This window comes from Sardina pilchardus, chromosome 16, assembly GCF_963854185.1.
Source record: "Sardina pilchardus chromosome 16, fSarPil1.1, whole genome shotgun sequence".
Lineage (NCBI taxonomy): Eukaryota > Metazoa > Chordata > Actinopteri > Clupeiformes > Clupeidae > Sardina > Sardina pilchardus.
The window spans coordinates 9687941-9704585 of NC_085009.1; the positions used below are offsets into that span (position 1 = coordinate 9687941).

The 16645-nt window shown below is 39.1% G+C and overlaps 1 protein-coding gene across 1 annotated transcript; it reads left to right on the forward strand.

The window, feature by feature from the left end:
- Nucleotides 1-626: 626 nt before the first annotated feature.
- LOC134059505 (uncharacterized protein MG328 homolog) lies at nt 627-16018 on the forward strand. Its single transcript, XM_062515940.1, has 4 exons — nt 627-843; nt 11544-13670; nt 14399-14434; nt 14849-16018. Exons 1-4 carry the CDS (start codon nt 684-686, stop codon nt 15400-15402), a joined length of 2877 nt encoding a protein of 958 aa, XP_062371924.1. The 5' UTR covers nt 627-683; the 3' UTR covers nt 15403-16018.
- Nucleotides 16019-16645: the final 627 nt, after the last annotated feature.

Here is a 16645-nt window from a genome sequence, read left to right on the forward strand (position 1 = left end):
GATAGGGCCCTTTACCTTAGTGTGAGGTCATAGTGAACAGGGCTGTGTACTACAATCTAAACCAAACCCTCTCGGGACATGAACTCTGCAGTGTGCGCTGGTTCCTTCTCGATAGAGGAAGAGAGGATTGGGGTTGCTTGAGTGTAACCCAGAAAGTGTGAACAAGACGATAGGACGACAGTTCAACATATGAATCAGCTGACTGTTCATGTCCATTTCCATCTGTGTCAGGAAGGTTTTAGTCTGTCAGTTGCAGGGAAACCTTTCAAATAAACTCAAGATACCTTCCTGCTGAAGTGTACTGAAGGTGGCATGCTATGACTTTTTCCTCACACAGATAGACACAGGCTTAAATAAAGAAAGACAATAAAATGTATGCCAACAAAATGCCTCTAGACCAAAGCTGTTCACGTAAACACTCAGCTAGTGACCATGACTATGAGTTGACCTCATGAACATGAAGCACTATGCAACCCTCTCACAGGTTGCTAACTCAACAAGAAGAGAGGGAAGGGTAAATGGAGTTTAAGGGCCCTTTTCTGAATTTGTGACTTCCACATCCTGATTTGTACGCATATAAAAACCTGTCTTACACTGTGGGTTTGAATTTCACCAACAGACTCACTCCACACAACAGAGTGGAAAAGATATACTAGCAGCCAGAAGAGTAGAGCAGGTGCAGAATGGAGATGACTGAGGGCATCTATCGACCTGTAGACCCTGGTGAGGTCAGCAAGCCCGCTACAGACAAATATGAAGAAGCAGGCACCGACACCATTGATGTTCTCAGCAAGACTCCAGACTCCAAAGACAACCAGGAAGGCCCAGGTCCTCATCACTCAAGTGAGTGTGACATTTTTATTAATGTAATTGTTATTCAGTATCAACTTTAAACCGTAAGGTAAGCCTACAATTGTAATTTACAAAACATTTGTGTAATTTGTGATTGATGACACAGGGAATGGTCTCTTCCTTGTAAAACATATGCATTCTATCCACACAGACCATGTTAGACTGTTATACTGTAACTATGTTATTTATTACAAATCATTTAAATCCTGTGGTTGTTCTACAGTTATAGTGGAGGAATGTTTCAGAATTAATTGGGGTAACTGGCAACAGGATTGTGTATTGCAGGAGCCATTTGAGTTAACTGTATGTGCAAGTCATTATTTGTTTGTTGGTTTGATATGGTGGTGTGTTGATCTATATGGGGGAAGTGCGCCGGGTTCTGCCATGTGGGTCATGTGGTGCATACTGTATGTTTGCTTAGGTTAGTAGCCTACAACGTGTCAGGCAAAGAAGCAATACAGTTTTCTGACTGACACTGGCTCCAATGACGACAAAGAGATGGAGCTGATTAGTTCATTTCAGCCAGATTGCTAATATTTCATTTTGTATTTTGTATGACACACTATTTTATAAAACAGAAGACAGATTTTTTGAGTTTTGAGTTTTTTAATATTTGGATAGTCACACTAGTTGCCAATCACCTGAACATTGGTGGCATAAGCTACAGAAAGCAAGAGTGCCACTTACAGGTATGAAAAAGAAGTAAAGTCTCTTACAAGTAAAGATGTAGCGGTATTCATCACTCAGTAAACCTGTGTGGACAAATGAGGAAACAATGTAATTTAAATTCTTCACAACATGAAATATGTGATGTATTTGGGGAGTTCATCATCTAGGCTACAGTACATAATGAAATATTCAGAGAATCCAGAGAAATCTTTGCAAACAAGGGATAGAGCTGAAGAACAATATTGGATGGCTTTGCTGCACCTCAGATGGCACTGCATTAAAACAATACCTGTTTCTGTGAAGAAAATCATTGCATGGGCTCAGGATAACAATTGTCTTCTATACAGTTAGATTTTTTAAAATGGTCAATTATTTTTTGGAAATCATGGACTCATAGAGGAGAGGGCTTATCCAAGCATCCGACCTATCCAAATTGTTAGTGCTCAGTTTGAAAAGCAATATCTATGACGGATGTGGAGGTACATTAGTGCCTACAGCATGGGCATCTTGCACATCTGGCAGGGCACAACATTAGTCTGGGGAGGCTGCGCTTTGTTTCTACTGCACAAGAGGCGTGATCAATGGGCATCGTTCAAATGTACGCAATTGAATAGTCCTTCAACCAATCAGACCAACTATCCGTTGTGTACAAGTGCTGCTTCACGTCACTTATGTTTCGTCATCGGAATTGGCCAATCAATTAAGTGATGATGCAATAATGGGACAATACATTTCTTTCCAGCATTCAGAACCATTACATTAACATTTTTTTTTTGATTTTTTTGGGGGGCTTTTTATGCCTTTAATTGGACAGGACAGTAGAGAGCATGACAGGAAACAAACGGGAGAGAGAGTAGGGGCGGGATCCGGAAAGGACCACGGGGCGGGAATCGGCGTGCGGTGCAGGTGCCCCAGCCAGTCGCGCCACGGCTGGGGCCATTTATTTTTAAATTTATATTGACATTTATTTTTTACATTCATTTGTTTTACTCTCTACTCACTAAAACGAGGGTGACGCTGACATGGTTCACAAGTTTCCGGCAACCGGCATTAGTAAAGTTTTTTGGTGAAAAAGCTGTGGGGCCCATGGGGTGGGACTTAACTACCAAATTGCGTGGAATTTCCTAAGACGTCACTTCCATTGTCATCAAGCAATTACATATGTAAATGAAATATGATATTAGAAAGCCAAACAAAAGTTAAAGTGAAAATGTTCTATTAAAGTGCTTTAAAGTTAAAGTAAAAAGCTAAAATCAGTATCGTCAGCCATAGCCCACCCGTGACACAAATAATCAAGCTTGTGGTCAAGACCCCTTCCCCTATGAAGGGTCAAAGTAACAATAATTAAATATAAAGTAAATTACAAAGTAAAATGTCATGTAAGTCATATCACCAAGTATCAAAATTAAATATATCAACGATTATTAAATGTAATCTAATTTAAAGTTTAAATCAATGTCATTTGAATTTTGAATGACATTAAACTTTAAATCAATTGAATAAGAAGTTGAACTAGAAATGCAATTCCAAGGAATTACCAGTGCATGAAAATGCAAAAATAGATAGATAATGTAGATATGGTTACTAAGGTGTAGCTAGGGTAAACATGGTGGTTGCATAGTTTACAGAGTGTTGATAGTGTGAAGGTAGACAGTTTAAAGATGAAACATTCCAGTTCTAACTTAACTAATGATTTATATTCATGTTAAAATGTTGATTAGCTAACTTAGCTAATGATTTCTAGCAGTTACGTTAAAAATGCTAATTATGCTAGCAATGCTAACTTTACTAACAATGCTAACCAGGTTGATTAGCTAACTTAACCGATGATTTCTAGCAGTAATGCTAAAAATGCTAACTATGTTAACAATGCTACATTTGCTAACAATGCTAACCAGGTTGATTAGCTAACTTAGGTGATGATTTTTTGCAGTTATGCTAAAAAATGCTAACTATGCTAACAATGCTAAAAATGCTAACCAGGTTGATTAGCTAACTTAGCTAATCATTTCTAGCAGTTATGCTAAAAATGCTAACTATGCTAACAATGCTAACTATGCTAACCATGCTAACTAGCTAACTTGCTAGTGAGGACTTTTATTTTGAAACATTTGTTGCTAGGGTATCCATGGTGGCCACTATCAGGAAACAAGAAGTTGCTGCAGTATAATGATGTTGGTTGCTATGGAAACAGTCATAAACGCTTAAAGGGATATTCCGCCATTTTTGGAAATACGCTCATTTTCCACCTCCCCTCGAGCAAAACAATCGATATTTACCTTGTTCCCGTTCATCCAGCCATTCTGTGAGTCTGGCGATACAACTTTTAGCTTCAGCCTAGCATAGATCATTGAATCGGATTAGACCATTAGCTTCTCGCCTGCTAGCTTCATGTTTAAAAGTGACTAAGATTTCTGGTAATTTCCCCATTTAAAATGTGTCTCCTCTCAAGTTAGAAAGTGCAATAAGACCAACTGAAAATGAAACCTGGCGTTTTTCTAGGCTGATTTGACATGGAACTACACTCTCATCTGGCGTAATAATTAAGGCAACTTGCAAACTACTGGCACTACTACTGCTTGTTGTCTATGGGGACTATTTTCAGATGCTACGTACGATATCACTGCGCCTATGGTACGTTTGCAAGTTGCCTTGATTATTACGCCAGATGAGAGTGTAGTTCCATGTCAAATCAGCCTAGAAAAACGCCAGGTTTCATTTTCAGTTGGTCTTATTGCACTTTCTAACTTGAGAGGAGACACATTTTAAATGGGAAAATTACCAGAAATCTTAGTCACTTTTAAACATGAAGCTAGCAGGCGAGAAGCTAATGGTCTAATCCGATTCAATGATCTATGCTAGGCTGAAGCTAAAAGTTGTATCGCCAGACTCACAGAATGGCTGGATGAACGGGAACAAGGTAAATATCGATTGTTTTGCTCGAGGGGAGGTGGAAAATGAGCCTATTTCCAAAAATGGCGGAATATCCCTTTAATTTTAATGGTTGCTATGTTGGTTGCTAGGTACATGGAGGTTTCATGTAGTTGACCGGAGGCATGGCTGATGATAACTGACAGTGGGAATGGTTGAACAGTTAAATAGATTAGTAGTTTCAATGGTTAAATGATTTAATAGTGTATTATTGCAGTGAGGACTTTTATTTTGAAACAGTTGTGGACAGAGGAAACAGTTTAACAGGTATATGTAGTCTTCATAGAGAATGTATGCTTAAAGCCTGACACCTTGTCCTAACCAGATCCAAGCGAGCGACTGTCAATTTTGTCTGTCTACACTGAATCTGTTAAATATGCCATTGTGTTGCGTCACGGGATTCCATATTTCTCATTGAAAATAGCAGAGCAATGCGAGCGTCAAAAAGAAAATAGAAACGGGGCGTCCGACAAAAGTTCTCTCAAAACGTCGCGCTGCTCGCGTCGCTTGCAGTCTGGACACTCCAATTGAAAACAATGGAATTAAACAGATTTTATCGCTAATGTTCGCTCGCATCGCGTTCGGTTAGGACACGGTGTGAGAGAGAGAGAGAGAGAGCTGCTGCAGCTGGCCTGGCCACCTGGCAGAAGATTCTAATTGCCCTATTATGATGTCATAATCACAATGTTAAGTCTATGGGGAAATTGTCATTTTAATTAATTAATAGTTAAAAAAGTATAAAAGTTACAAAGTTGAAAAATACAAAGCCCGGATGGCCTAAGTAAGACCTACGCAGCGCAGTTTGAATGAAGTTTCTACGTTAAACGGTTGAAGCTCCATTAAGTGCGTTAGAAGAAGAATAATAAATATAGCTGCAAGCAGCAATGTGGGGGCCAAGCAGGCAGGACAAAAAGGCCAGAGTTGCCACGGTAACTCGATGCTGTTAAGTCAGGTATGTAGTTTTAAGCAGTCACAAGAATTTGGCTGTCAAACAACCCAAGATTGGCCGAGATGCGAGCTCACTTCCTGTTCGGCGGCTTCACCGCCAATTTCAATTGGCTGTTGCGGGCGAACGGTTTAAGATATCCTTCCGAAAAGCAAGGCCTATGTTACACTCGGGCTGAAGATCATCCGTGTGAAGTTTTGTGAAGATCGTATACATTTTGCAACCTGTGGAATTGTTTAAGGGATTTTGATTAAATCCAATATGGCGGCCGAATTAAATATGAAGATGTCACAAATTGAGCTGAGTCACCCTAAGGACCTTCAACAGTATAACCAGGCACCAGTAGCAAGTTTTAATTTCAAACACATCAACAGCTACAAGCCAAAATGCCTTTTTGCTAATTGCAGCGCCCCCTAGAGGTCAAAGGTCACCAAATTTCTTGAGCTTCCTTCTGATGGGGTTCTGAGTCAAGGTACCAAGTTTGGTTTTGATGCGTGCAAGGGTTGCTGAAATATGATCCCACTTCCTGTTTGGCGGCTTCGCCGCGGATTTCGATTGGCTGTTACGGTCGAACGGTAAATGTTCCGAAGACAAAAAGCACGAGCTGTATTTGTCTTGGTCTGGAGATGCTCTGTGTCAAATTTGGTGAAAATCAGAGAAAAATTGTGACCTCCAATACATTTTAAGTGTTTTTGACAAAATCCAAAATGGCGGCAAATCCATCATGGCGGAAAATGACGTGACAGGGTGCGTTGAACTCGGGCTGTTCCAAGGATTTCAAAAATACCTGGTTTTGAAAATTGGCCCAAGGGGTCAAAAGTAACATGCGTGAATGCACGTCCAACTTTGACCTGTTGGTGGCGCTAGAGAGTTCAAGGTGCCGACATGAAATTTGGTGACATGAATATTGGGACTGTCCCTAATCAGTGTGCGAAATTTCACAACTTTCCCGTAGTCGGTTCTATGGGTTGCCATTGGTTTCAATGCACAGAGGAATAATAATAATAGTTTATAATAAGAAAACTAACAAACACAATGGGGTCCTCGCAGCTTCGCTGCTTGGCCCCCAATAAGAAGTTTTGGAATAACAGTACAGTGCATTTTCATGCACTGTAATTAATTTGAAGTCATACATCACATTTACATTTCCCTGTTGTTCTCATTTTGAATGAGACTTAAAATTTCAGCCTCATGCAATTCCGTGCGCCACCATTTAATTCGAACGCCTTTACTTCAAACTTTGGACTTTGGTACTTCAAGGTTGTATTGTCACCTGTCAATCATGCTATGTCCCCCGCCCCCCGCCCATCCACTGAATCTGAGTTGATTTATCAGGTCTTGTAAGACTCACTCACTCCGGGCGAAATTATCACCACGTTGTACACTGTACACAGAGGTGGGAGTAACAAAAAAAACCAAATCAATGGCGGTGGCTCCGGGGGTCGTAACTGGAAATATTAAATGTGAATAAAGGTTTCTTGACCACTTTTAATGGCTTATTTTGATACGTTTTATTGTTTATATGCTAAACAAATGTGTTCAGGACACACTATCATTGAAGGTTAGCTTGTTAGCTTGTTAGCTTGTTAGCTTGTTGACCCATTATAACCAATTGAAAACACAGCAAGCTAGGCGACTAGTTAGCACGCTGATATGAACTGTGGTGTTTCTGTAGATTATGAATTGTTGTCAACATGAAAACATTCAAACGGATTTTTGTGTGTATGCCACTTGAACATACTTGGGCTAAATAAACCCCTGAATGTAATCTGAAGCACTGGACTGTCTAGCTAACTAAACACTAAGCTAACCACTAACCACTAAGCTAACCTGTTGACCACTGAGCCGAAACGCTAGGTGTGTGACAACAACACCCCCTGGGTGAAATTTTAGCAGGCGTATTTCGCGCAAAGACAGTAGAAGATCTCGCATGATGACATGCTCTGTGGAAACCCAGCGTCAGACGAAGGACGAAGGCTCTGGTGATGGTGATGAAGTGGGGGAAACTATTACTAAAGAACTGATAAATCGACTCAGATTCAGTGGATGGGCGGGGGGCGGGGGACATAGCATGATTGACAGGTGACAGTACAACCTTGAAGTACCAAAGTCCAAAGTCTGAAGTAAAGGCGTTCGAATTAAATGGTGGCGCACGGAATTGCACGAGGCTGAAATATTAAGTCTCATTCAAAATGAGAACAACAGGCAAATGTAAATGTGATGTCTGACTTCAAATTAATTCAACTTCTTATTCAATTGATTTAAAGTTTAATGTAATTCAAAATTCAAATGACATTGATTTAAACTTTAAATTAGATTACATTTAATAATCGTTGATATATTAAAATTTGATACTTGGTGATATGACTTACATGACATTTTACTTTGTAATTTACTTTATATTTAATTATTGTTACTTTGACCCTTCATATTCCCCCCTCATCCCTACAAATCACAACCTGAATTTGCTTGCATATGGAGTAACATGGATATTTCAAAAGTTTGTAAACTGCTATAAAGAAGTTTTATATAGCTATTATATAAATTATATAAATTATATAGCTTATAGCTATAGAAAATAACTTATTTGCCTGTTATCTGTCTGTTCGCCTGTTCCATTAATTAAAGTAATTTCAGTATGGAAAAGTTGATTGAATTTCAATGTTAAAATGTTCTATTAAAGAAAAGACAGAAAATAAATCTTGGTGTGGGCTGTAAAGTGGTTAGAAAAATGTAATTGGAATCAGCTAAAATCGGCAAATCTGTACTCCCCATCCCCCCGATACAAATAATAAAACTTGTGCTCAAAACTAGAAGGGGGAAGCCCTTCAAATCACACGCTGACTATGGAATTTGCTTGCATATGGAGTTATTTCAAAGTTTGTAAACTGCTATGAATGAAGAAGCTTAAAAGAACATCATGAGTAAGCATGAGATCAGTTTATTTGATCAGGGGTTGAAAATATTTTATTCAGTGGCGATTCTAGAGATTTGTAACAAGGGTGGCCCTAGTGGGGCACTGGTTAATTCAAGGGTGGCATCTAGATAAACAGAAACAGTCTCAAGTTGTTAAATTAGCACACATGCATGAGTAAAACCATGCACCAAGCACCATACTCATGAATTGAAGGACAAAGACCATACTCTCACATCAAATGTCTTTGTAATTGGATAAAATGTCCAATACAGTTTTCAGCTCATTTTCAGCTCTGAACAAAACCCGTTCAGAAATTAGGCCATTTGAGCAAAAGTGGAAGTGTGAAATGTTTTTTTGCCAGTGGTTCTTAACTGGTCTGGTTTTGGAACCCATCATTTCACAAGTTCATAGTGACCAACTATATATACAGTGCCTATAGAAAGTCATCATACCCTTTTGAAATAGTTACTTTTTTTGTCTTACAGCCTGAAATCAAAACCCATTTTTTTTAAAAAATCTTTTTCAGTTTTATTTACAAATGTAGCTGTACAACATCAAAATAATGAAAAAAAAGTCAACAGTTCTGAAAATTAATAAAAAATTAAAAACTAGAATAACAGGGTTGGAAAAGTCATCATACCCCTGACTTAATACTTTGTAAAGCTTCCTTTTGCTTTCATTACAGCCATCAATCTGTTTGGATATGTCTCTATTATAGCTTTGCACACCTAGATAGGGGAATATTTGCCCAATTTTCCGTGCAGAAATGTTAAAATGTAGTCAAATTCTGTAGGGAATGGCGATGGACTGCTCTCTTCAAGTCAATCCACAGATTTTCTATAGGATTTAAGTCAGAGCTCTGACTTTGCCACTCAAGGATATTCACCATCCTATCCTTAAGTCACTGCTTTGTTCTTTTGGCAGTATGTTTAGGATCATTGTCGTGTTGGAAGGCGAATGACCTCCCCATCCTCAGCTGTCTAGGAGAGGGACGCAGGTTTTCCTCAAGAATTTGGGTGTACTTGGCAGCATCCATTTTCCCTTCTATCCTGACCAATTGCCCAGTCCCCGCTGAAAAGAAACATCCCCAAAACATAATGTTGCCCCCGCCATGCTTCACAGTAGGGATGGTGTGTTTTGGGTGTGTTTGGGTGTGTATACTGTGTTTGGTTAGCGCCTGGAGCTCAGTCCAAAAACTTCAATCTTAGTCTCCAAAAAGTTCGATCTTAGTCTCATCTGACCATAAAAGCTTTTTCCACATGGTAGCAGAATATTCCAGATGTGTTTTAGCCCTGAACTCCAAGCGCAATGTTTGGCGAAAACCAACACAGTACACCACCCAAAACACACCATACCTAGTGTGAAGCATGGTGGGGGCAACATTATGTTGTGGGGATGTTTCTCTTCAGCGGGGACTGGGCAATTGGTCAGGATAGAAGGGAAAATGGATGCTGCCAAGTACATCCACATTCTTAAGGAAAACCTGTGTCCCTCTCCTAGACAGCTGAAGATGGGCAGGTCATTCGCCTTCCAACACGACAATGATCCTAAACATACTGCCAAAATAACAAAGCAGTGACTTAAGGATAGGATGGTGAATATCCTTGAGTGGCAAAGTCAGAGCTCTGACTTAATCCTATAGAAAATCTGTGGATTGACTTGAAGAGAGCAGTCCATCGCCATTCCCTACAGAATTTTACTACATTTTAACATTTCTGCACGGAAAATTGGGCAAATATTCCTCTATCTAGGTGTGCAAAGCTATAATAGAAACATATCCAAACAGATTGATGGCTGTAATGAAAGCAAAAGGAAGCTTTACAAAGTATTAAGTCAGGGGTATGATGACTTTTCCAACCCTGTTATTCTAGTTTTTAATTTTTTATTAATTTTCAGAACTGTTTACTTTTTTTTCATTATTTTGATGTTGTGCAGCTAAATTTGTAAATAAAACTGGAAAAGATTTTTTTTAAAATGGGTTTTGATTTCAGGCTGTAAGACAAAAAAAAGTAACTATTTCAAAAGGGTATGATGACTTTCTATAGGCACTGTATATTCAGCATTCAGGCCAACGAATATGGTGAGGTAGCCTACATAAGACACGCAAAGTGCCTGCCTATTTGTGTGGAAAATGCAGATGTTTGCCATTACATTTATGAAGTCTTTAACTGCTGATATTACCTCAAAGTCCTACTCGACAGGTTTGTCTTTGACAGGGGTGCGTTATTTCCAAGTGGCACTTTAGTTTGGATGGTTTTATGCTCTCATGTGCACCCCACACTGTCTTATTTTGTCCTCAATTTAAGTTAATCATATTCTATCTTACTTCAAGTTTTAAGGGTTGCAGCCAACTTGCGTTTCACATGATAGCTTAAAATTATGCATACTTTTATAAAATTAGCTCCCTAACATTATATCTAATATGACCTGTACATAAACATTGTCTATGTCCATGCCATGCCAATGACTGACATAGGCTACGAATAAAGTTTATCAAAATAATGGGCCAATGATAGATCTGATCAGGTAGCATTTTAAATTGGCGATTTTCAATTTCTTTTTAGCCACAAGCTCCGCGACCCATCACTCAGATCAGTACCACAACCCACTTTTGGGTTCCAAGTTCCAACCCACCAGTTAAGATTAAGAAACACTGGCCTATAAGCTATAAACTTTCCCCAATGTCAATAGGGCAGTAGACTATTTAAAATACAACATAACAATACAACAGTGTCGGCTGAGTAGGTAGAATAGGCAGATATAAAAATGTGCCTACATTACGTGATTCCACAATGGCAATACTGGGTTTTGTGTGTGTGTGTGTAATAAGGTAAATGGACACTGTCAGATGTGATAGGTAAATATATGTTTTTGTGTTAGCGCAAGCAGTAGCCTGTAGGCCTACTGTAAACTCACATGCTAAAAACAATAAGCCATGTAGCCTAACTGCAAGCATGTTTGCTTGATTGCTTATATTTCTGAACCCTGATATTTCAAACTAGTGTGCTGCAAGTGCATCAAGAAATTTCTCGCCTTTGACTGTTAATGGCGAATCGTAGACTAGGATTTTAGGGTGGCACCTGGGGTGGCCAATTGAATGTCAAGGGTGGCCTGTGCCACCCGGAGCCACCCCTCTGGCTATGCCCCTGATTTTATTTGCCTGTTATCATCAACTACAGTGATATATTGTTCTAATTCTCATATTATTGTATTTTGTCTTATCCTCAGGGCCTTGGAGGAGCACTGCTGTGTTTCTGGGTCTGCTGTGTGTTCTTCTGCTCTCTGGTATTGCAGTTCTCAGCTTCAGAATGGTGGAAGCCAAACAGTTACAGGATAGTTGCACAGAGAAACTAAGGATGCAGTCAGGTCATGACAATCTGATCAGAGAAAAATTACAGTTGCAAAAGAGTTACGATACCCTGAGTAGTGAGAAATCCCAGCTACAGACCCATTATGACAACCTGAATTCAGAGAAATCCAAATTGCAGGACAAAATTAACAACCTGAATAGTGAGAAATCCCAGCTACAGACCACTTACAACAACCTGACAAAATACAGCACCCAACTGCAGAAAGGTTACAACAACCTCAACAAACAAAAGGCCCTTTTGGATGCTAGCTACAATAACGTAACTGAAGAGATATTACAGTTACAGCGTAAGTATAGCAATCTATTTAAAGAGAAGTCTACATTACAAAGCAACTGGGAAACATTGGACGGAGAGAATTCCTTGTTACAAGACAGATATCAGAACTTAACTGGAGAGAAATTTCAGTTACAAACCAACTACAATACCCTGAATTCAGAAAAATCCAAACTGCAGCACAGATTTAACAATCTGTATACAGAGAAATCCCAGCTGCAGACAAGTTACAACAACCTGAATTCAGACAAATCTCAGCTACAAACAAGGTACAACGACCTGAATTCAGAGAAATCCAAATTGCAGGACAAAATTAACAACCTGAATAGTGAGAAATCCCAGCTACAGACCACTTACAACAACCTGACAAAATACAGCACCCAACTGCAGAAAGGTTACAACAACCTCAACAAACAAAAGGCCCTTTTGGATGCTAGCTACAATAACGTAACTGAAGAGATATTACAGTTACAGCGTAAGTATAGCAATCTATTTAAAGAGAAGTCTACATTACAAAGCAACTGGGAAACATTGGACGGAGAGAATTCCTTGTTACAAGACAGATATCAGAACTTAACTGGAGAGAAATTTCAGTTACAAACCAACTACAATACCCTGAATTCAGAAAAATCCAAACTGCAGCACAGATTTAACAATCTGTATACAGAGAAATCCCAGCTGCAGACAAGTTACAACAACCTGAATTCAGACAAATCTCAGCTACAAACAAGGTACAACGACCTGAATTCAGAGAAATCCAAATTGCAGGACAAAATTAACAACCTGAATAGTGAGAAATCCCAGCTACAGACCAGTTACAACAACCTGACAAAATACAGCACCCAACTGCAGAAAGGTTACAACAACCTCAACAAACAAAAGGCCCTTTTGGATGCTAGTTACAATAACGTAACTGAAGGGATATTACAGTTACAGGATAAGTATAGCAACCTATTTAAAGAGAAGTCTAAATTACAAAGCAACTGGGAAACATTGGACAGAGACAATTCTTTGTTACAAGACAGATATCAGAACTTAACTGGAGAGAAATTTCAGTTACAAACCAACTGCAATACCCTGAATTCAGAGAAATCCAAACTGCAGGACAGATTTAACAATCTGTATTCAGAGAAATCCCAGCTGCAGACAAGCTACAACAACCTGTATTCAGAGAAATTCAAATTGCAGAACATGTTTAATATCCTGAATAGAGAAAAATCCCAGTTAAACACTAGCTACAACAACCTGAATTCAGAGAAATCCCAGCTGCAGACCAGTTACAACAACCTGAATTCAGAAAAAAATCAGCTACAGACTAGATACAACAACCTGAATTCAGAGACATCCAAATCGCAAGACAGATTTAACAACCTCAATAGAGAGAAATCCCAGCTACAGACAAGCTACAACATCCTGAATTCAGAGAAATCTCAGCTACAGACAGGATACAATGATTTGATTAGAGAGAAATCTCAGTTACAGACAAGCTACAACAACCTGAATTCAGAGAAATCCAAACTACAGGACCGATTTAACAACCTGAATAGAGAGAAATCCCAATTGCAGACCAGGTACAACAACTTGAATTCAGATAAGTCTCAGCTACAGACAAGTCACAACAACCTGACCAGAGAGAAAACCCAGCTACAGAACAGACTGAACACTGTGACTGCCGAGAGGGATGCACTACAAGAGAATTTGTCAAACCTACGTGAGTGTTTAAACATAATCAGTTGCTTTACATATCTTATGATGTACTGTAGAAGTTATTTTAATGCCGAAGCAACATGTAATTAAGTGTCTCAATGAAATCCTCCCTTGAATAGTGTTATCAAGAACACTGATGTATATGCAGATGTATGTTATTTTATGTGCAGAAAACTGTGGTGACACGTAAACTCTGTGGGAGGGATGAATTGTAAAATGAATGATATTTCAAATGTGACCCGATCTGGCAAAATGAGTCAAAATTGAGAGTTTGGTGTCAGTGGACAGAGGATACAATAATTTTAAATAAATCTTGAATTGTTGTCTTCTACAGCATTTTGAATTATTGTACAGTAATTTGATACTGAAAAGTAGTTTACCGAAATAGACTGTTGTCAAAAAGTGACATGATAGGAAGAAAGGAGAGGATTTTCATTTGGAAAAGGCACATTGCATATTATAAATGATCAGGTTCTGTTTCATTTTTTAGTGTAAGCTTTAATTATTATAAAGACTTTTAGTTCTGTGAAACTCTTCAGCATTTATTTTCTCCTTTTCAATGTTTTTTTTTATTTATTTTTTTTATCAGTGCCACTACTCACAAGACAGGACCAAATACTCTTTTAGAATCTTTTTGACTGTCCTGCACTTCAGAAATGTTGTTCATGTAGCCTATGTCAAATACAATAGATGTGTTTCGACTGCCTTTATTTAATGTATTCTTCTCCACAGAATCACATGACATGAAGAGAATTAAAAGTCATGCAGGTATTTTTTTTAAACTCTGACAATCATCACATTTCATATTGTTTCTTCTGTTAAAAAAAACTGAATATGTTTCATGCATTAGATTCTTCAAAATAGCCTCCATTTACCTTCATGCCTTGTGCACTATCGGCATCATTTGCAATTTCATGGAACAGTCACCTGGAAGGCTTCTTGATTAACATGAGTGAATGAAAAGCAGTCAACAAGTGCTCAACATGAATGAGAACTCCTTCAGGACTAATGGCAGGCTTTATTAAATCTATGGGTACATGGGTTACATAGTCTCCAAATTACACTTGTCACAGACCGTTTCTGTAAAACATTCCTCACAAACATTTCTCATAGTATGTATAATTTTGTTTCAGACTATATATTTTCAGCTGCCATGTCTTTTTTTTTTTTTTTTTATCTTAGTGGATGTGACTCTAGATCCTGACACAGCAAATGCCTATTTCATCTTGTCTGCTGATGGGAAACAAGTGAGATGTGGCGACACAGCGCAGAATGTCCCTGACAACCCCAAAAGGTTCAGTCCTGTTGTATGTGTCTTGGGAAAACAGGGGTTTTCTGCTGGCAAATTCTACTATGAGGTTCAGGTCAAGGGGAAGACTGAGTGGGACTTAGGGGTGGCCAGAGAGTCCATTACCAGGAAGGGAATGATAACTCTGAGCCCTGGGAATGGATACTGGGCAATATGGCTGCGTAATGGGAATGAGTATAAGGCACTAGACAGTACCCGTGTTCTCCTCTCCCTGAAAGAGAAGCCCCAGAGGGTGGGGGTGTTTGTGGATTATGAGGCAGGTCTGGTCTCCTTTTATGATGCAGACTGTTGGTATCATCTCTACTCTTATGCTAATGTTAAGTTCACTGAGAAACTTTACCCATACTTCTCTCCTAGTAATAATGATGGAGGTAAGAACTCCTCTCCTCTTATCATCTCCTCAGTTCATATCTGCCCTATCAAGTAATGCATAATGATGGGCTGATGTTTTATTAAAACCAGCAGTTCATTACGCACCTGAAACTCCTCTTACATCTCTAATAAGTTCAGAAGGTTCTTTTTTCATGGAAAATCCCTTCATGGCCTTAAAATGGTTTATATTTGTTGCATACTGAAGCTGTAATCGGTCTGCCATAAATCCTAAGTAGAAATTCTCAATCATGACATTGACTGCTTATTATGACCGCCGCTAGCGTAGCTAGCGAAGCGGTCATATAGTTGTTGTCAAAGTTTTTTTTTTTTTTTTATTCTTTTTTCCCGTCATTTTTCGTCAACGATTCCCGGGACACCGTAACACCGGAGCGCATGAAACTTGGTGGGCATGTAGCCCCAGTAGAGTTCTATGGAAAATTTTCGTTTCGTCCCCGGGGGTCACTCCACCCCCGCGCTGCCCCCGCCCGAAGCCCAAAAATGACAGTTTTTCCTACATAACTACCTGAACCGTGGCACCGAGGATGACAAAATGTTTATGGTATGTTGTTCTCTAGAGCTTGCATCAACTTAGCTTATAACCAGTCATTTGTGATTTGCCCCCCCATCGTAAAAATTGAAAATGCAATGTAATATTGCTTTAATTGCCCATATCTTCAGATGAGATGTTATGAACTGCACCAAATTTCATGTGTATGATTAACCTGACACCCTCTGGGAGTAAGCCAAGTTTTGTGGAATTTCATCCATGGGGGGCTATAAAATAAATGGATTTATGTGTACATTCAGGACTGTATACCCATCGGCCAGTAGATGGTGGTATTATCTGGAGTCTAAATCCCCCCCTGGGGATTTCAAAAACTGTTCCAAACATCTCAATCTCTGCTAGTTTTTGTCCTAGAAACATATAAGTGACACCATTAGAAACCTTTAATCAACTAGTTTCCAAATATGTTTTAAAAGGGAATGGTTGCTCTGGGTGCAACAAACATGCAGGAACACACACACACACACACACACACACACACACACACATAAATACACACACACACACACATACCTACACACACACGCACCACTACATACACACATGTACATAAAACATTATACAAACACATGCACAAACACGCCCACACGCATGCACACATACACCCTTACACACACACACACACACACCTACACACACAAACACACACACATGCACACACACATCTTTGAGTACATTTTGTGAGACCACCGGAGCTGAGAAGTGAGTGTGTGTGTGTGATGTACTATAGTGT